Source organism: Trematomus bernacchii, unplaced genomic scaffold (genome assembly GCF_902827165.1).
Source record: "Trematomus bernacchii unplaced genomic scaffold, fTreBer1.1, whole genome shotgun sequence".
Taxonomy (NCBI): domain Eukaryota; kingdom Metazoa; phylum Chordata; class Actinopteri; order Perciformes; family Nototheniidae; genus Trematomus; species Trematomus bernacchii.
In genome coordinates, this window is record NW_022987531.1 from 2,323,468 (window position 1) to 2,346,316 (window position 22,849).

Consider the following 22,849-nt stretch of genomic DNA (forward strand, 5'->3'; position numbering starts at 1 on the left):
CTCCCAGCGCAGATACAGAACACATGTGCTGCGCTCCTATGTGAGGCTCCAGCGTCATGGCACGGCATGCCAATGGCTGCAGGGAGGAGACCAGCTGAGGGTGTTGGGGGAACAACGAATGACATGAATCCGTAAGAGAAGAGTGAGAGGCGAGCTGGAGTTGAACATACTGCAGAGTGGGAGGAAGAATGCAAGGAGAGCAAGAAGGGGGTCCAGAGAGAGCGTTACTCAGTTCTCTGCAGGGGTTGTTTTCAACTGAATTAATCCATTGTGAAATGTGCAAGTGCTGCCTTGACTGATGCCTTGAGATGTGGGGTAGAAGAGTATGAGTGAGGGGGGTCAGGGTATCTGGGGAGGCTATAGTCATGACACAGGATCTGAAAAGGCACATTTCCCCACAGGGTTTGATTCCTTCATTTCGAGCCACCCTGTCATTCCTGCATTACTCTGTCTGATTCTATTCCTCCACCCACGCATCCAACATCAAAACACGAGCCACATCAGCATAGCCTATAGACCTGATGTATAGTACACTCCATCCTGCTGTTGTACCACATGGCTGTGCCACATTAGCAGGCCAGATGTTCTGTTTCTAGTTAGCATTTTTATGAGATTGAAGATTTCAGCCTGGTGTGTCTACAACAACCACTGCTGTAATGTCTGATTGAATTAATACAAACCACAGTTGTTCTGTCAGTGCACCGGCTGGAGGACGACTCCATTCACCCGTCACTAAAGTGATTGTCCATACCTGTTAAAACTCTATGCATGTTAAGATAAGGATTGTATGATAAAGAATACATACACTGCACACTGATGACCAAGACAGATGGTTGTAGAAGGGAGAATGAGGAAAGGCAAAAACACCAACACTCCCGCAAAAGACAGACAGGGAACCACTGAAAAGGGAGGGAGGGGCGATAATTTTGATATCTTCTTGAGGTATGACCAACAGTCTCTCTGTTGTAAAAGTTACAAAATTGTGCGTACATCGTGGAGGTATTTCTTTGTAAATCAGCTTCAAGAAACAACATGTTATTTGGCCAGATTTTTGTGTATTGGTCGGTGTTTAAGCTAAGCTAATCAGCTAATAGGTTCTAATTTTTTGCAGCTTCATACTTAATGTTAAAACATTAGAATGATATTAAACCTAACATCTTACTCTTGAAAAAAAGCTAGTTTTGTTTCTATGTTTACTCTTGCAGCTAGCTTGCGCCACTTCACAGAGCTGTCATCTGATAGGTTGCACGTCGAAGGGTAGCACTTCTGCCTTGTCAGGTGGCAGCGTTATCTCCATAAAAACACAACGCTGTTTCAGCGCGTATTATGTGAATGCAGCTCAACATGAAAACAGAATCTGACGGCTATCATCAGTTCATTAATTGGCAGTACATTTCTGATTTCCTCCTATTTCATGGCTAATTTGTGGTCAATTTACATCAAAAGGTTGCACAACTGCATGGAAGGTGTAGTCCGTGTATGCTACACAAGAAAACACAAAGCAGAACAAAACTGTTTTAGTTTTATGTTGGACTACAAAGGATGAGATGAAGAGTCTTACAGCCTGAGGCAAGGAGAAGCTTCCATTTTAGATGTCTTTTAATATCACCTCAGTTAACCGTGTAACTCTGATTCTCCCTAGACGGGTACCAATGAAAACCAATCATTGGTGACTAATGAGTTTTTACCAGGTTTTTATGCTTTGCAGTCATACAACGGGTGTAATATATTGTCTAATTATTATAATCATGGTGCAGTGAATAAACTCAGACTGGTAATGCTGTGAGATATAGATAGGGAAACAAATAAGAGATGAGGAGAGAAATAATGAATGAACAAGATCCAGACAGGAGAGAAGCGGAGCACAATAAGCAAACCAAAGGGATCATTACGTAGAATAGTAGAAGACTTTGATCGTTACAAAAAGAGACAGACTGATCGTTGCCTCCTGCCGGCACTTCCTTCCCACCAAGTTCAGAAGGCGAAGAAGCGATCACTTGGGACTGGCCCATTAGCACATTAGAAGATGTTGTTTACATCCGCAGTGTCATGTGTCTGTGCAGATAGGTGTTTCAAGTGCAATTACATATCAAGCCCTCAGAAATCCGATGGTGTCCTGAACTCTTGTTGACATCCTGTTGAGCAAGTTGATATGTTAATATGCGTTTTTGCAAACATTTGGCGTCTATTTGGCCTCACAGTCAGTGTTTTTTGACTTGCTAAAGATCACTTCAAACACTGGGTTCATGTCAGAAATGCCACATTCAATGTTAAAACTGGTCAACCCATCCAATAATTTTTCAAGGTTGTGAGGGGGCTGGAGTCCATCTAAAAAAGCAATGGGTCAGGGGGGGGGGTAACAGAGTGAACAGGCGTCCTCATTGACAGAAAAGCACACTCACACCCTCAGACAATTCAAGGATAACCTGCATGTGTTGGATTTGTGGGAGTGAAACCAGCTGATGCTTTTACATGATAAAGTAAGGTGACAGTGCTCCAGTGTAGCGGCGTGTCTACCAACAGACACTGAGAACACCCAGCAAACCACATGATTTAAATGCTTTACTACCAGTGCACACTGGAATTATTTTCACCGGAGTAAATTATCTGGATTTCACTGAATGCTGTGAATATACAAAGCACAAATACATGTTGCACCCCCCGCGATGATAGCATAAGCCGGCAATATACATGATGGAAACATGAAAAGCACATTTATTTGGTTTTACTCACCTATTATGTTTTTTAGGTTTCTATTTTGTGGCTCTACTGTGACATGTTTCTTTAATGTTCAAAAAGGTCTTCATTTTTCTCATGAAGAAAAAAAGTGCTGCAGCACCTCTTTTCACCCTCTGTCTGAAACCAGAGCCCAGTCTGCTCTGATTGGTTAGCTGGCCGGCTCTGAACCCAAAAACAGAATAGGGTTCCTCACAGCAAATACAAACATGTTTAATGCTGCAGTGTCACATTAGAGGGGTCATAAGGCATCATTATGTGTCACTTAATACTTTTAAAAATAAATATAGGAAGGTGTCCAATGGCAGCTAATATATAATATTCGATCTTATTGAGGCACACAAAAAAACCACAGTTTTTATTTGTTTATATTTATGTTTTCAACGTTGTGTTCAATCCAAAGCAATATTGTAACTTAGTATGGCAGGGACAGCCTACAGCTCAGTGGAGAGCTTTCAACATGTAAACTTGTTATTCTTGATAGGCAGCCTGGTGGGCAGGTGTGTCAGGTCTGTCAGTGTGCATTCTGGGTAACTGTGCACTCCGCAGATTGTGCTTTCATCTGGGGAGAGAGGGACCCTACAGTACATACATATGAGTTGTGTTTGTGTGTATGTGTGTTTGTGTACAATAGACGTAAGTGGGAGTTTATCCGTGCATCCCTCAGCCTAAATATCCTCTTATCTTCATCATCGTGCCTTGCACATAAACAACAAAATAGACACTAAAGACTCACTTCTTCTCCCTGGCCTTCTATTCAGAGCGGAGTACGACTCCTGACATTTCCCTGTGTTTGATTTTTATATTTGCTGTTGTAATTTATTGTCTTCTGTTTGCTATCGCAGTAAGTGCTTTTATTGCATGTACAGCACTTTCAATCACATTTCCCCCCTCCGACATGTTTTTATTTTTTTTCCATTTCTTGCTGCTATCCTCCTCTGTGCCGCTGCTGAGACATGCTTTGAAATACACACATGAATACACTTATACAGTTACACAGATGCAAAACCATTTGACTGTAATTAGGGTCACACAGGGCGACCCAGATTGATAATGCGGTGCTGCCTCCACCGGCACTAACATGGCTTTCCCATCCGAGTCTGTTCCTGCTGAAACAACAGACTGCGAGCCATGTGAGTGAGACTCCATGCAGCATAGCAACAGTGTGCTGGGAGCGAGTTACCCCAGTGTCTAAGCTTATTCGACACAGTCAGGTGAAAGTTCTGAGATCCTGGGGGAAGAGCTTTTCTGTTATTTTTAGTTTTTGGTCTACAGGTTTGGCACATCGGTCGTTTGGTGGATTTGGTGGAGCAGAACAGCATGTACTCTCCCGAGTTTCAAAGGATATGAAAAGGACTAGTGATTACTTGATAGACCGATATGATAGTGATTTAGTAAAGACAAATATTTGTCCAATTTATTTTTTCAGTGCTATGAATTTGATACATTCCCCATTGTTCTGTTTTCTATTTATGTCTCTCGTAATTATTCACAAGCTGCGACTCAGTCTCAGTCTCTTTCACTCAGATTTGAAACAAAATCCAGTTGTGATTTAAGGACGGAGATGGTAGTGATGGTGGGTAGATTCACCAATTTGTAGGGACTGAAATACCTTCAAAAATATTGGATGGAATGGAATAATTGGACATTCATGACCCCAGAAAGACATATTGCCAATGAATTTCGTGATCCCCCTGACTTTTTATTTTTAGTGCCACCATGAAGATGACACTCTTGACATACTGAATGGATTTCCATTTAACTTTGGTCCACGATGATTACTAATTAGTGCTTCTGTGACTTTGTGAGTGAAATTCCCTAAAACTATCGAAAGGAATGCAATGAATTGTCTCATTCATGTTCTCCTTAGGTCATCATAACGTTTAAATACCACATGGTTTAAACTTTGTTGTATGACATTCCAGGATTAAGTTGTACTATTTATAGACAGGTGCAGTGATGAGGTATACAAAGTATTGGGATTTCCCCATTGGATTTCAGTATATTGTAGAAAATCAACTTTGTGGCCAACACGTTTATGATAGCTGCACTTTTTATTCAGCAGGATCATTTCCACATTGTCACAGTCTGCAATCCCAGACTCTTTCCCGGACTGATTCTCTGTTGCCGACCCTGCCTAACTCACCTGTGTCCTTGTAAACCAGGGGTGCCCACACTTTTTCAGCTTGGGAGCTACTTTTAAAATGACCAAGCCCAAAAGATCGGGGGGGGGGGTGCTAGTGGAGTAAACGGCGGATAAACTGTGGCGCGCTTACATAGGCCCCCTCATAACTGCATGAACCCGTATGGCACAATACAACTCAGACTGGCGTACCTGTACGTCAATCAAGTGGCAAATGCCATAGTAAGGATGGATGATGGGCTAACTTAAAAAACTTTAAAACTTTTTTTTTTTTCAATGCCATGCGATCTACCCACACTACCTTTGCGATCGACCGGTCGATCGCGATCGACGTAATGGGCACCCCTGTTGTAAACCCACCTTTTCTGCATCAAGGTTCTTGTTTGCCTGAGGCCAGTGATGGTCGCTTATGAAGCTTTTAGGCTTTCCAGCCAATTGGTTCACAAAGGGGTCATTTGCACACAAACCCCCCTGTTGGGCAAAGAGTGTAAAACAGACAGATATCTCAACAGAGTGATGTTTCTTATACTGAGTTCCCAATGAGTAAAGCTTTAACAATAACCCTTAACAATAATCATTTAATCATTTGTTTGTGAGGCAGAGCTCGTCCCTGCCTCACTCCTCATCGCTCCCATGTAGTTGTAGCGGAGCTCGGCCAATTTGCTGATTTTGACTATAAAAAGCGATTGGAATCATACAGAAATCACACTTACAACACAGATCAGTGGAGACATTTTATTATTATTACTATTTAGTTTTTCTTTAGTTGTTTTTCTGTTACATTGGAGTATGACAGGGGAGGCTCTGCCTCCCCTGTCATACTGTCGCTGCGTGACAGTTCTCAGTAATATTTGTGCATCAAGTAGCATTTTACTGTTTAAGTTCTGATTGACTTTTCGTAAAATATTTTAAATGTTTTACTCTTTTGTGACCTAAAGAGTTAGTCAACTAGTTTAATTTTTAGAGATGCATGTTGCTAAAAGTAGCTAAAGCTGTCAAATAAATGTAGTGGAGTAAAATTGCATTACTGCCCTTTTAACTGTAGTGGAGTAGATGTATAAAGAAGCAGAACATGGAAATACTCAAAATTACTTAAGTACAGTACTTTAGTAAATGTACTTAGTTTCTTTACACCTCTGAAGAATGTTAACTACAAGACAATGAACAGGGTAGATGTTACTGTATCACATGTGTGATGTTTTGCCATTATGAGAATACTGCCATGCTAACATTAGCATTGAGCTGAAAGAACTGCTCTGTTCTGCCTCACAAAGCTGCTCGCGTGGCAGTAAACTGCTTTGGACTCTTGTTTCATTTCATTTCAAACCTTTATTTATCCAGGTGTATCCCATTGAGATCATTGATCTCTTTTTCAAGGGAGACCTGCTCAAGTAGGTTCCACATGAAACATTAAAACATAAACAGAACAACAAAAAGGACATCATACAGCATCATTACATCATTATTATTGTTTTGTCCCAAAGTGCAACAAACTGTGCCTCCCTACAGAAAACAAACATACATCTCCTATTGTATCATCAATAAATCATAGCATTCATCTTGAGACGTTTCTATTTTGACATGTACTGTACATAAACATTTCTTCACCAAGAGCAGGGTTGCATAAATTATTCATTCGTTTTTATTATTATTACCTTATTTGGTGTATTTTCAATTGTTTTATTTATTTCTTGTATAGGTTTTTATTTTAGGGTTTTAGTTATTTTACAGAGGTGATATTTTTATCATTATTTATAATATTGTGTTTTATTTTTGATCATCATACCCTGTGTCCCTTAAACTGTTATATTATGTTGCTATGCTGCATGTGTGCAAAAAGGTTTTAATGTCTGACCTGAGGCCTGTACTACGAATCCAGTTCAACAGACCCTGGATATGTTTGAGTTTTCTGGCTTAACTAACCCAAAACAAACGTGATCTCGCTAAGTGGTCCTACGACGCTGGTTATCAACTCGGTAACTCAAGCCAGGGTTTCTCTGTCCGGCTGAGTGCGCGTTCACATGAAAGGGGCGGGTTAGCAACATTTGACCAATCAAAAAACATGGACAAGCGTACTGACAGCGCAGCGTCATACTTCCTGAATGAAAAGAAAACTATAATATTAGACAAATATGAAGAAGTTAAACTTTAAACATCCATGACTTAAACACTTTATCCAGGATAAAAGCCACATAGTTGTACCTGCAAGATGAATACAGCTGGTAAAAAAAAAAGTGTTTGAATGTGTACATTAACAGGTTTATGATATCACTGCCCCGTATAAGACACGAGTGGATCTGACTTTAATTACATTTGACTCGAGAGTTTCGTCAACTTAATGTGTTGCTTAAAATAATACTTCTGCATACAGTATGTGACACTGTGAGTGTTGCACGGCCAGATACGGCTCAAGAAGCTGACTCAGATAAGGAAATATATGTGTATTATGATGTGATATGATATGAATGATAATGGGACACATCGCCGTCTGCGCTCACAGTTCTGCGGACTGTACGTAATGTTTCTTTGATCCGGTTACTTATGTTTTGGCAGATATTTAAGTAAGCTTTCTTAACGCTAATGTTATATTAGTCAGATTGCTCTGAAGATGGGAGGGGATATTCTATTCATTTTCACGTTCACACAGTCAGTTGATTTTTGCCGGCAGTCTTTCCTGTAATGGCAGTTTTTCTGTATTTCCTTTATCCTGTAATATGACTTGATAGCTTTAAACTCCGCACACTGAGCTCTGATTGGTCAGCAGGCGGTGCTTTCACTGAGTTGATCTCTTATCCTGGAACCTCCGGAGCAGGTTTGCCGTTCCGCATAAGTTACCATGGAGATCTACCCCGGTAAGAAGAGAACCAGCGTCATAGGACCGGAAACCCAGAGTTTACCCTGAAGTTACCTCGCTAAGCGAAAATCCGGCTTCGTAGTACAGGCCTCTGATTTATTGTTCTGTTTTTATTTGTGATGTTTGCCATGTTGTTAAAGCACTTTGAGTTGGTGTAGGAAAAGTGCTTATTATTATTATTATTATTATTATTATTATTATTATTATTATTGTTGTTATTATATATCAGGAAATGTACTTGATCATTTCATGATAAAGAAGGTTAGGGTTGTTTTATAGCTACAAACTGAAAGAGGATGTTGCCTGTCCAGCAATTGTGACACTAATGTTTTTTGTTTTTATTACTAAGCAACTGGATTTATAGAACAAACAGTGTTGAAACTACCAGTTAACTTGACTCAAATCGATCAACTTGTTTACAGCGATATAGGTACACAAATTACTCAATATCAATCTGAATCCATAAGCACCCTAATAATGCCTGTGTGGATAATGGATGATGCTGTGTTACGTATGAAAAACATCCCACCTTGCGTTTATACTCTTTCTCTTGTCACTTATTTGAAGCGTACAAGTGACAGAGGGGACTCTGAGAGGCTGCCTACATTTGGAGATGAATGTTTTCTGCTTCTGCACACGGGCTGATCTGTCTTGCCTCAGCCCCTCTTACATCATGGCACGTGCCCCTGGGCTTTCTCTACCGAGCAGGCGTTCTGTATTTAGAGCCTGATTTATACACAAACACACATACCGCTGGGGAAGGCGCAATGAGTGTTCTTTTACCCAGCCGCAATTGCCAGCAATATAATCATCTTCCCACACTTCAATGTGCCTTTAAGGATAGCATTGAGAAACACAGGGAGGAACACAAATCTCATGAAAGCAAATGGTCATTTTAAAGGCGTCAGGCGATGGAAACACAGGCAGATGGGTAGTTTAAAATATTCCAAACGTGGTCATTTCAATCAATTAAACAAGGAGGTTTTTTTTGGGATTGTATTACATTTAAATTGCAATTATAATCTCCTGTCTTTTCCCGAACTCAGCATGTTGTGTAACATTTGCTTTTCAAGCCGCTGCAGATTCTGTGAATTCTAGAGATCCGCTTGGTATATAAATTCTTTGTCGGTTTTTTTCCTACCTCTTTTTACTTCTTTCTCTGTCTTCTCTCAGGTTGTTAGAGAGCTCGATGCTCAACGCAGAAATGAAGGAAGGAGAGATTCTGCCTCCCACCATTCATAAGCTGATGAAAGGATACAACAAGTACCTCAGGCCCTTCTTTGACAGTAAGGAAACTGCAGACACATGCAGCGAGTGAATGACTGAACACTCAGGGGAAATGTGCGGTAGACAGAGAACAAGAACAGTTCATATTGCAATTTTGTGCCTGTGCGTCCCTTTGAGAAATATCCGCTGACATACTTAACTTAGCTGCATATGTATGGTGTAATGAGATGTCAGAACTCATATTGAATGTACGTTTTGATCATAGACTGTATATATAAATGGACGTAGTGTCCGTGACGTCACCCATAGGATTCTGCAGAGTTGCAGAGAAGCCCTTAGTAGGCGGAGTCGGCCACTAACGTCTCGACAGTGACGTCAGAGTCTAACTCCCGCCTGCTCCAGCCTGATCCAAATAAGGGCAAAGAGGCTGAGCCGAGGCGGGACCTGCTGCCACCGAGCTGGAAGTTCCAGAGCTAGCTCAAGCTAAGAAGCTAAGCTAACATGAAATACATGCATACCAAGTTACTGCGTTGCACTTTGGTTTTGATAAAACAGTGTAGGTCCACTATATAAACGTGACATTCATAATCAAACGAGACAATCTGCAAGAGAATTAGCTATTTCTTGTTATTCTTAATGCTTGTCATTGACACGTTAATAAAGTAAAATAAGTACCGATACATAGCAGAACAATTGTGGCAATGTTCAGCTTAATAAGCCTTGTTCAACATAATTTATTTAGCTAATACTACAGCGGGCTGCAGGCGAACCAAGTCCGCGTTTCGCTGCATTCCTTGATCTCCAGTTATAACGCCGGACTCCGCCGCCCAGAGCTAACAGAGCCCCCTGCGGCTCCGTTAGCTCCGGCGGCCACCACTGGGATAATTGGGTCCCCTTTTAACATTTGCTCTCGTTTAGCATTATGGGCGTCATATCCATAGACTATAAAGGTCTTACCCAAGGCTGAATAATAAACTAAACTGTATATGTATATACATGTATAAAGTGTTACGTCCTTAGCTAGCTTAGCTATATAACAAGCTAAGCTAACAAGCACACAAACACCTGCTAACGGGGTTAACATGTATAATATTATCATTTTAGACTTCTTGGAAGTTCTGTTAGTACATTCAAGCGCACAGCACGACATTTTAATTGTCTGGTATTTGTAACAACATTCCCTAAAAGGCACAATCACCACGAACACGGCTGAAGGGTCAAGTACAGTAACTACAACTAGCTAACGTTGTAGCCTAGCAGAGTGGACAAGTTGCTGTTAGCTGACAGTGAGGCACGTACCTGTCCATCAAAGTGACCACGCCCTAATTTATGCAAAAACTTTAAGACCTAATATAAATAAAAGGGTTGCATTATAAAACTATTCACTCAACAATTAATAATCATTAAGGTGGAATCTAACTATATCCCAAATAATTTGTATTGCATCCAGGGGTAGAAACATGTTTATTTCTGCTGTAAAGTTGGGCATTTTAACATGGCGGTCTATGGAAATTCATCCTTTCTGCAGTCATCGCCTATCGGCCAATAGATGAACTGCAGTTTGTGGCACTTCCTTATTGGCCTCCCGGCTCTGCCCCAGAGTTTGCCGCTTGGTTTTGATCAATAATAGGGAAATTCATGCAGAAGGAAACACTGATATAGGGCCAGTGAAAGAGTACTAGAATGCTACACTTTAATATATGCATCTGAAAATGTAATGTTGTAGCTTAGCCAAGATTAGATCTGCTAATGCACAATGTGATTTAGATTCAAATTTTTAGTAGGCGACTAATTTACTTCCAATAGAGAAGCTTTCCAGAGAAACAATGTTATGTCATCCCCTGCAAATCCCTCCCTACCATTATTGTTCTGGGATCTGGGAATCTGTCTCAATGTGATTATGGTTTGTTTACTCGCTGCATAATCTGTAATAACACCTCAGACTTTACCGGGGCAAATGCTTTTCAGTATAATCACAAGTCATCCCGCTTAGAAACGCAAGCTTGGCACACAGAGATGGGAACACACACACCCACACACATGTATTTGCATTACAATGTGTGAATTGCAATTTTTGTGTTCATATTCTAACCCTTTAGGGAAAAAAGCACCAATAAATATTTTTGCTAGATATACAGCAGCTGCAACAGTGTCGTCATGCACACTGTAATTCTTTGTGTTGTCATGGTATCTTTAACCACATATACAGGGCAAATACAATATTTCCAACATGTTGGTGCAGGCTGGGTGCAAGGTGTCACTTCTCGTCAACAGACAGCCCCTCGCTCACTGCAGTCTGACCCATTGACCCATTACTCAAGACATTAATCATTGTTCCTCATACTGTAACCCTAAGGATTAGTTTGACGTTTTGGGTCACACACACTTATTCGCTTGTCTTGCAGTGTTGGATGAGAAAGATTATTACCACTCTATATGTTTGTAGATTATATAACTGCAGACAGCTGTGCTTCCTGGAACATAACCATACCCAGAACAAAGTGATATTTGTACGGATTAAGCACATTTAATATTACATGTAATTAATATAATGTAGTGAGCTCCAGGGGTGCTTTGGAAAGAGCAAAGCTAGCTGTTTTCTCCTGTTTCCATTCACAGCAGTACCACTGCTGATGTACATTTTATTGTACATCAGCAGTGGTTGCAGTGTTGTATTTACTACATCCAAAGGGTTATAGAAGTCTAAGTCTAAGTGAAAATGTTTCTCTATTATCAATTCATTATGAGGTTATTTTAGTAAGTTATGGCTATTCACCATATTACAATTATTTAAAGTTAAATAAATGATGCTTGAGGGCGTGTCTACCCTTGGATTGACGGGTCACCACTGTTGGTCATGTTTTTGCCTTGGAACTTTTCTTTTTTTTTAAGTTCATGAATGTTAATAGTAACATTTTGGTTACCTTAAAATGTTTTGTTCAGCAATGTACTTAGCTCCACCCTCTCGTGTAACTTATTGTTCCAAAAAACACAAATGGTATGACTAAAAAACCAAGATGACCATTAATCTTCACGTTGAACTTTCCTCCAAAGTAAGTAAATATACTTCTCAAAGTGTTGAAACTATTATTTGAAAGCCTGATATACTATATTAGGGGGAATACTCTGGTTCAAGCATAGCAGATGTCCCATTGTATAGAAGTCTTGAGAAGATTACCCAATTTGTTGCTTGATTTACTATTCAGTGAGACACTTAGTCTCAATCAATTCATTATGATGTTAATTTGGTAAATGGTGGCTATTCACCATAATTCAGATTATTTACAGTAAAATAGATGATAATGTGGGTATGTTTAAGTGCGTGGCTACCTTTGGGTTGAAGGGTCACCACTGTTGTCCTGTTTGTGTGCTGTCCATGTTTTTGTCTTGGAACTTTTCACACAGTTTTTTTAGTTAATTTTAACAGTTACATTTTGGTAAAATACAATTGTTTTGTTCAGAGATGTACTTCTCGTGCCACTTGTTGTTCCTGAAACAAGATGGTGGCGACCGAAAACCAAAGATGTCCATAAACTCTTGGTTGATGTCACAATGACTGAATCATTTAGACTACAGTTTATTTATGATGCACATACATGTAGTTTCTACACCCAAACATCTTCAGTAGGCACACACTAAGGCTGGTGCCCCACGGGAACGCATACGGCAAAACGCATAGGATTAACGCAATCGCAAAAAAGCTTCCGTCCACGCGCAATATACACCGGATAGTGTCTGTTCACACGAGACAGCTCCGTTTAGCTCCAACCACTGGAAAAAGCTGCAGTACATATGCCGAGCCTGTACGTGGCGCTGTAACTTCCTCCACAAAAGCAGCGAAGAAGCATGGTCGTCATGGTTGCCCTTTTGTTTATTCACCGTGGTGAGGGCCGAGGGAACCGGGCAGAGTTTTTCGCCGGTCAACGTGTGTAAAAGTTTAAATCTTCCGGACAAAATTATAAAAGTGCCGGTCAAAGGTCTTCTTTGTTATTTATTAAGCTTTAAAACAAATGAATAACGACTATATATAATAATAAAATACACGGAGCCTGTCCTCTCTTTTTCCTCTCTTCTGGCAGCGTCAGTGTCTGTCTCATGCAGCAGCTGATTCAGTGACCCGGCCGACAGTACAAAAATAAACATATTTATAACTAGTTTAGGTAGTTTGAGAGGTAGGCTAATTAAAATAGCTAAGGGTGATGATCTGACTTGAAGTGTGTGTTTTGCTCCCGCTGCTTCACAGCGGGAGGAGCTGCGTGTCTCCGTCCTGTCAGATTAGACTTCACTCGCGTTTATGTCCATATCGAGATAAAGATAAATAATCTGAATTCAGTGTGCAGTTTACTTTTGCGGGGGTGAGCAGCAGAGGTGGGGGGAGGCAGGGCTATTGCTTCATCATTATCACAAAATGATCGTATAGAGGCGATCACACGGAGCCGTATGACCCCCCCCAGAGCGCTCCGTTCCCAGATCTATCCACCTTTGGACCCGTTGTCGTTTGCGGGGTCCGTTTCTATCTTTTCGTTACGGCCTCGTGTGGCAAAAAGGGCTATACGCAAGAGAAATATGCGGATACAACCGGATATGCGGATCGTTCCCGTGGGGCACCAGCCTAAGTCTCACACAGGATCTGCAATATGACTCATTGGTCTCGTTAATGAAAATTAAGATTGATAAGAGAGAGACAAGGCTAATAGGATGATGAAACATTTAAGAGTGATAAAGTTATCCCTCTTTGATGGTGAATGATGGAGAACTGATTCCCTCTGGGGGTTCACACTTGACAGACTGCAGCTGTTGACGTGCCAGCAACGTGGAGTCTGAAGTGTTTGAAATATAATGTCCTTCAAAAACTTTTCTCTAAACACCATTCTTTATAATACAGCTATAGAAGCCTATGACTCACCAATATACAGTTTTTCATATAACCCAGTTACATGTATGCATTAGGTATACACTATAAACAAGCATATAGTATTTACATATAAATCATGGGGATTATGCAATGTGTAAATAATGTACGACACTGATTTGTATTGGTTACTTTTTGTTTCTAGATGGTCCTGTAACAGTGGGTATGAGCCTGGACATCGCCAGCATTGACACCATCTCAGAGATCAACATGGTAAGACAATATTTTAAGCACCACAAAACTACATAAGAAATTAAGTGCAGCAGTAGTTTTTAAGTTGTACACGTATCCTAATATCCTGTTTATCCTCACGTAATCCTTTCAACCCCAGGGCCCACCAAAGTTTAGTTTCATATATGGATTTAGAAATATTTAACTTGAATCATTGCAAGTGTCAAAATGTGCCAATAATTTAAAACAGTAATACAGCCAGTAAGTGAAATCTATTTTTGGTGTAACTAATTGGTGAGTAATCAATTAGTCAATTGACAGAACATAACAGTTTATTTCACTGGAATATAGCTGAAAATACTGTTTTCAGCATAAAGGATGGATCACTTGCATAACCGTAGACATTCAGTCTTGCTTATTCTGCCACCAGATGGTGCAATATGTTTTGGCTTCGGCTCAGTCTGTAGGGACTCGGCTTGGGAACTGAAGGGTCGGGTTCAAGGCCCAATCGGACCAAAAATAAAGAGTGTGGATTGGTTTTTGGTGCCAGTTCACCTCCTGGGCCCTGCTGAGGTGTCACCCAACTGCTCCCGGGTGCCGGAACACTAGCGGCACATTTCACTCTGCCACCTCCATCAGTTCATGTCCATAGTTTCTGTTTGTATTTCAGGCCTTTGTGTGTAATTGTAAAATAACAACAGAGTGAAGAACTGAATTTCCCCTCTGGGATAAATAAAGGATATCTTAATCTTAATCAAAAAGTTTGCAGATTCACACACTCCTTTTCAAATAAAGCAAGCAAGTAAACAAGCTCAGAAAAGAATAGACCATAATGACTGTAGTTTCTGGTCCCAATTCAAAATAGTGAGACTGAACCAAATCTCAATAAATAAATTGGATCTCAATAACAACAAACAAGAGATTACATAGCATGGTAGCTATTTCTGCATTGACATGTTAGTTGACATAAAGATACTCCAGTTTCATCATTGTTAGCCTCACTTAAACTGTGGTATCCACTGGGACCGATCCATTCTTGTGGCTTGTACATTGCACTCTAATCCTGTTACAACATAAGAGGAGAAATACGTAGCCAAACATGATGTCACATCAGTACTTTTAAAAGGGATGTAGGGCACAAAATATCTTCAGTGTCATTAAAAACAGAACAGATTTGCAGACATAAAGTAATCATGATCACTGTTGCTTCAGCACACTAGGTCTTAAAGGTCTCCTATTATGCTATTTTTAGGCATATATTATAGGTATCAGACTGTCAGGGACCAAGCAGTAAGGCAACAGGACACAGGAGTGGTGTTAAACCCCACGGACCCGCCGAAGGGTCCGAAAATTGTACATCTGCTAGCACCAGTGTGATCTCTGAAGTGTCATTTATGAAACTATTAATGTTCCACACCCAGCTGATGGGAAGAAACTCAGCTAACTGACGATACGAAAAAAAAAAATAATAATAATAATAATAATTCCCACAAGAAGCCTTTCAATGAGCCCTTAGCAAAGATGGACTAATGCTATTTCTGCTCATAACTCACAAAAATGATCATTTATAATTCATACTTTCTGCACAAACAACACATCATCTGAAAGCTGAGATTCCACAGATTCCATGGGTATACACCCCATCACTGCAGGCAATAATTCACTGAGCTAGCAGCCAGAACATAGCAAATAAACAACATCAGTTTTCAAATCCATGACAATAATTAGCAGGTTAAATATCTTTTACAATAATTTTTTTGATGGAATGAATAACTATAGTGATGATTCAATGTTATAAAATGATTTTTACAGTCTGGTACCTGAAAAAGGTCAAATGGCACTGATGGAACCAGATGTGCCCAAATGTGCCCAAAGCTTAGTCCGCCTGGACTCTTTTTCCCTAAATCTCTCTAAAAAGGTCAATTTTCACTTGTTTTGCCTCAATCTTGATACAGGGTACTTATTATATGTTATACTTTGGATTCCTAAATCTTTTAGGCTACTAACCCATCATTCAAGGGTGGTTTTCACTATAAGTAATGTTTTTTTAGGCGGAGGTAAGAATTTACACTTTTTTACTATGTTCCATCTGAATTTATTCTGACACAGAAACATCTATATTGATTCTGACACTTCTTCATCCAACTCACAGATGTAACCTTGCTTTGAGAAAAAAGATTATTAATTTAACCCTTTTAGAAGTGAAGTTATAGTCATTTGTTCTGGGCATGTCATTTTCGAGCCTGAAACCTGAAAAACAGGCTTGGGGGAAATAAACTGGGTTTTTTATTTACCCAAAAGTCCAAAGAAAACATAATAAATCAATAATTTCTAATAACTAGGCCTATAAAAGAGGTCAACAGAAAATACTAATAACTTAACAGGTGCTAACTCAACAAACTGACCTGCTACAATGAAAAACCAAGGAACCTATCTAGTGGCTTGGCCAAACCAAGTTGAAACCAAGGGATAATTAATAGTAACAGAATACACAAAGGACACTGACACATCCCAAATCCCCCCTTTGACATGGAAGCAGGTGGTTTGTTCCAATCTGTCCCAATTGGCTCCTTGCAGTCCTCAGTGCTCGGCCACGCCCTTTGCTGAACCAGGCAGTAACCTCCCCCAATGGACATGGTAACTCAAGAGACAAAGAAAGTAATTAATACAAACAAATACTTGTGTTAGCTGTGCTAAAATGTTTGAAGTAATGTCAGATTACAATCAAATAAAGAGTTTACCATTTAAAGCAAATGTGTGGTGTTAATTGGCATGTTTTATTGCAGCTGCACTGCAGCAAAACTACTGAAGGTGAGGGTGCAGTGTAGTTGGTTTACCCTGTGTGGCTGTGGCCATCATCAGACATATACAAATATATAAAAAACATGTATATGAAGTGTTTTTCCCAAAATACCAAACATATCACCCATTCTAGCCATGCATCATGCCCCTCTATTTCAGCCCTGTTACTAAAGTGCTGATTCTGTGTCTAAAGCTTTAGGGGGGAGCTTATGCTGAGTATCTGATCAGGATAATTCTACCCAGATACAGCTAAATGCTGCCGTGATTAACCTGTTCAACCCGGGTATTTTTTCACGAAACTGTGTCTCAGGGCTTCTTAACACTAGAACCGCCAACGGGTCAATTTTACCCGCAGCTGTGTTTTGATTGTATGTAACTTTTTTTCAATAAAATATTAAAGTCTCCCAGTCCGTGACTTTTCCTGAAAGTGTGTTATGTACAGTAGCACCCTCTGTTGTTAAAAATTGTCAATATGAAGTCAGATTGAAAAAATGGCCCAAAAGATTGCCCTTTATACCTATATCCGCCAGCGGGTAATATTTACCTCATAGAAAATGCAGCGTAAACATGACGTGTTGCTATAGCAACGCCTTTTGTCTACTGCGGTTCCTTATAGATAGAGAGATAGATTGAGAGAGAGAGAGATAGATTGATAGATAGATAGATAGATAGAGAGAGATAGACAGTTATAGATAGTGTAACATCTTGGAGAATACAAGATCTTGGATGACTGAGCTCACGTTGAGGACGTAATGCATGTGTGCAGGTTACGTGCCATTTGAATAAAGATGGACACTCGGAATGAGAGAAGTAGTCTGCGTCGTCTGTTTATGTAGACAATGATATGTCCAGGTGTGCACATAACTTTTTGAGTGAGTTACTCAGATGAGTACCAGGAGACAGCGTTTGGTACTCACCCCACATGAAGCGTGGTGTTAATAAGTGCAGTCTTCCTCACTGTCCTCCTCAGTGTCTCCTTCACTGTCCTCTATTTACACTTCTTGCATGCTAGATGATGAAGATGATGAAGATGCACCTCCCTGTCTCTTTGTAAGCCTCCAATTTGCTTTCTCCAAAACTTGTTGCCAAAACTGTGAAGTCCTTGCATTTCCTGAGGCCAAGTTGAAGGATCAAATACTAAGAAATTATCACATGACTTGAAGTCATATCTGATTTCAGAGGTGGGAAGTAACAAAGTACACTTATTCAAGTACTGTACTTAGGTACAATTTAAGATACTTGTAGTTTACTTGAGTATTTCTATTTTATGCTACTTTGTACTTCTACTCCACTACAGTTCAGAGGTAAATCATGTACTTTTCTTCCACTACATTTATTTAATACCTTTAGTTACTTTACAGATGTGGATGAATGATGTGAAAATATAATCAAGTGTTAAATCAGACTTTAGTTCCACCTGGAGTAAATCCACAAGCTACCCTGCAGTATACAAAGTCATTCAAACTAATTTTTAAACACTTTAATGATCAATAATTATAAAACATATCATATACATTATTATGAAATGGACCAATCTGCAAAATGACTACTTTTACTGTCGCTACTTTAACTAGATTTTGATGATAATACTTTTCTAATTTTACTTGAGTAACACTTCTTCCACCTCTGTCTGATTTCAAACTCTTCCATTAACAGCCTGAGTAAGTTTGCAGCTGTGTGTTTTACTCCACTTTGTTGTAAATAAAACTGCAGCAGCTTGACCACAGAGCGTGAACGTTGTGATCAGCTGATTTTGCGCAGTTCTCCAGTGTGTGCGCGGGGCACAGAATGTGCACAGGGGAGTCTCCCACCGCAGCCAGTTGACGTAGTTTTGGTACAATTCTGTTGTACACACCGACGTTAACAGCAGCTCCGTCTGTGCACACGGCGACCAACTCTGTCGTCCAGTGATCTAAGCCTCTGCCTCCTGTGAAGCTTCACAGGTCCGTCGGTTATGTCCTGCGCGGCACGGCCAGCACCCAGTTCAATCAGTCATAGAAAGTCTGAAGATTTTAGCAGGGAGCGAAACGGCAAAGTGGCTGCTTAATGTCTTTGTTTTTTTTGGACATGTCTAATCATTTACTCCACTGAGTATTGACAAGAAACATGTGTAGGCGAAATATGTGTTTTGTTTTGATGACCTATCAGGTACGCAAAGGCGCGTTGTGACACAAGTGACGTTACGCATTTCAGATTGTTGCCGCGCATGCGTACCTGCGTACCAGTTATGTGCACCCCTGGATATGTCCATAGAACAGAACATTATAGATGGATCGATAGATAGTTATACTGTAGATAGAGAGAGAGAAAGATAGAGAGATTTGTACCTAAACAAAACACAAGTCTAACACCAAGCGTTTAAATCAGCACTGGTAGCGATATTTTATAATTCATGCTATCTGCACAAACTATATCATATGAAAAGCTGAGAGTCCACATATTCTATTGGTATAAGTTTCATCCCTGTGCGATCAAAACTCACTGTTCTGTATGATAAATAAAATAACATTATACCTTGAAAATCAATAGCGGGTAAATGTGACACGTTGGCGGTTTTAGGTATACAGCAGCGACGTGCAGTCAGTGGAGGCAGGGGAGGCAGAGCCTCACCTGTCATACTCCAATGTAACGGAAAAACAATTAAAGAAAAAATAAATAATAATAATAATAAAATGTCTCCACTGATCTTGTGTAAATGTGATTTATGTATGATTCCAATCGCATTTTATAGTCAAAATCAGCAAATTTGCCAAGCTCCGCTACGGGAGCGATGAGAAGTGAGGCAGGCACGAGCACTGCCTCTCGTAAGCCCACAGTAACTTGCTGGAGCGCGAGCACTAATTTAGCGCGGCCACTTATTTTGTGAGCGCGCTCAAGCCATTTACTGTGGGGTGACGCATTCTCAGGTGAGGCACAGATGAGCTCTGCCTCAATTCAGAATGTGTCACCCCACAGAAACTGGCTGGAAAGCGGGCCCTAAGCGCATGCCTGTTCCCATCTCAATGTAGGTCACCAATGTAATGTTTGTAGATCCCTTTATTACATTTATCCTCGCCATCCATAGTCTCTAAATAACTTATTTCACGTATATATGATATTTAGGCTCGTTGGTCTCATCATACAACGGCAAATCACCAGGAGAGGCAGCCATAACCTCTGCCGCACTGAAGGGGGCGCACGTGAGCCCACAGGTTCTTGTTGCTACTGTTATACTACCGCAAACAACAAAGAAACTAGACTTTTGAAACTACAGGAAGATAAGCAGGACTTTTACAAAACAGTAATAGAGATTGTTGTCCAGAAGGATAGCATGGACTTATATTCAAGTCAAGGTAAGACCACAACTGTAATGAAAATGGGATCTTACTTAGAAAGAACAATCCAATATTTAGATTTTGGGTATCCTTTTGTTGATCGGTCTGTTTAAAATTAATCATAGCATCAGACTAAAAAAGCTTTTGAAAATAACAGAATATTTCGATTAAGGTCAAAATAGGCTATAATATTTGTAAATCTGACTCTGAAAGAGTCAGTGCCTCACCAGCCATGAACCTCACCGCACGTCACTGGTATACAGCGACCTCTGGCGGTTCTAGTGTTAACATTTAACCTGTTACGCACCTTCCGCCCGGTACCGGGCGGATAAACGCGTCATTTGCAGGAAACAACGTCTAAGGAATCTTAATATTGAATAAAACTATGAATGTGTTATATCCATGTAACGGGAAGAAACTCAGCTAACTGATCTTTTTAAAAAAAAATTTTTTTAAAAAACCACAATGCTAGCACTCAGCCTCTGAATTAGCCAAGTGCGAAAAAAATGTAACCCATCTCTGCACCTAAACTCACTCTAACTCCCTTATTATTTATCCTAGATGCACAACCAACCACTCGTTTTTGGTGTCCTGGAGACACTGAATCTACTGGTGCCCTCCTCAACACTCAGTGATAAACATTCGCGACGCTATAAACGAAAGCGTACATCATAACATGTGGAGCTAAGTAGCTAAAAACGCTAACATGGCTTACCTTGGTCAAAACTGGTCTTCAATGGCATTTAAACGATAAAAAAACGATACTGCAGTTAATCCATAGGTTCATCCTATGTATCTGTGCCTTCTTTGAAATGATTTCTGATCATCCATAAGCAATAAAACGACTTTTTAATTTCCAAACTCCAGAAGCATGGGCGTAGGAAGCATCCTGAATGTGGGGGGGACATTTTTTGTGGGGGTGAAAAAATATATAGATTTCCTGTATTCCGGTGCATTTTAACAGGTGGTTTGATACTTTTATGTGGCTATACTAGCATGAGGAAAATGATGGGTACATTTTGTAATTTCATCCAGTAGTAAAGAAAGGAAACATATTTGATTATTAATTCAGAGCTGTCTTTGAATTAATAAAAAGCAGTTTAAATGCCCATTTTTTGTACATTTATATACAACTATAAATATTTGTGAGTGCATTGAGAGATATTGTTGTGGAGAGTCATTTATATATAAATCGCAAAATACATTTGTGAATCCTTCTGTGAGCATTTATTAATATTGAGACTGATCTGACTCCATACGGATGTTAAGTTCACCTAGGAATGGTATCATTGACTTAAATGTTCAAATAAATGTTGCTCTTCTGTCTATATTGGTCATATGATGCCCCTTGACTGAAATGTTTCCTGTTCAATATCCCCACTGATTTCCTTAAAATCCTGGGATGAGAGTCCACATCACAATTTACTCTCAACTGTCATTTCCCTTTCATCACTCACCTCAGCAATGGACCTCTCTCCACTGTCCCTGTATTCTGCCTCTGACTCACTCTCAAGTGCCTAGATGTCAAGAGAGGTGGTGAAGTGATAATTATTTATTGAGCAGTATACTCTTTCACATTGAATCATAACAAGTCATACTGAATGTAAATACAACTGACTCTAAAGTAAGTCCCAGTCTGTGACATTGGACATTTTGAAGACTCAAAGTCCCAAGCAGTAGGTAGAATATTAGCTAGTCTATGTAATGTGCACAGCAAATAAATAGTTAACTGAATACTGGGATGGAAATAGCCTATAAGCACTCAGTAAAACATAAACACACACAAAAAGCTTCTGAATGATAAGAAGTATAATTAAAACATAATGCACATTACCATTTTGAGAGAGAGTACCTAAGTTAAAGAACTCAGAAAATAATCTCTTATCGAACTGAGGCTCCAGTAAAACACACTGACTGCGTCTCTACATGGACAGCAGTAAGCCGTTTATGAGTATTATCCTGGTTATGATCATATTGGGGATATGGTGTTTACATGAGCACAGAGAGATCGGGTTATTGATGTTCCCTGTTTACATGATAAATACTAGTAACCTGGCATTTCGATGCCTTTTCTCATCTAAACTATTCAGTATTTGTATCTCTCTATTATGACATAAAGACGAAACTCCTCTCCAGAAGTGAGACGCCACCATCACTGTTAACTGATTAACTGCTACCAGCTGATGACTTACTTTCCTCTTCTTTGAAAAAAATATTCTTATGTCCATGTTGTCTGGGGGAGAAAACATATCAAACCAAGAGATCGTCAGCTTTGATTTTCGCTGTATTAACCATTTCCTGAACATTTGGTGTGTGTGCCTTACCTCCGCTACCGGCATCGCTTCATACAACAGATCTGAGCTGTCCAACTATGACAACACTCCTTGAACATGCGCGCGCTATGTGAGAATCTGCCTTGGTACAAAGTAGCAGTGAAAACATGGTACGGAGTTTCATTGATTTGGGCGAGATAGGTCAAATCCACCCAAATGACCCCAGAAGTGGGGGTTTTTGGCTAAATCTCTCTAAAAAAGGGTCAAATTGCACTTGTTTTGCATCAATCTTGATACAGGGTACTTATTATATGTTGTACTTTGGATTCCTAAAGCTTTAGTCTACTAACCCATCATCCAAGGGTAGTTTTCACTATCTGTAAAAAATAGTTTTTGGACGGACACTATAATTTACAG

The 22,849-nt window shown here is 39.9% G+C and overlaps 1 protein-coding gene across 1 annotated transcript in view; it reads left to right on the forward strand.

Moving 5' to 3' along the window:
- Nucleotides 1-22,849, forward strand: part of LOC117476109 (gamma-aminobutyric acid receptor subunit pi) — a 108,110-nt gene that overhangs the window by 58,355 nt on the left and 26,906 nt on the right. Inside the window, exons 3-4 of the mRNA XM_034122486.1 lie at nt 8,907-9,019; nt 14,018-14,085. Coding sequence (XP_033978377.1) covers nt 8,907-9,019; nt 14,018-14,085 — 181 coding nt within the window. The remainder of the gene's footprint in view (nt 1-8,906; nt 9,020-14,017; nt 14,086-22,849) is intronic.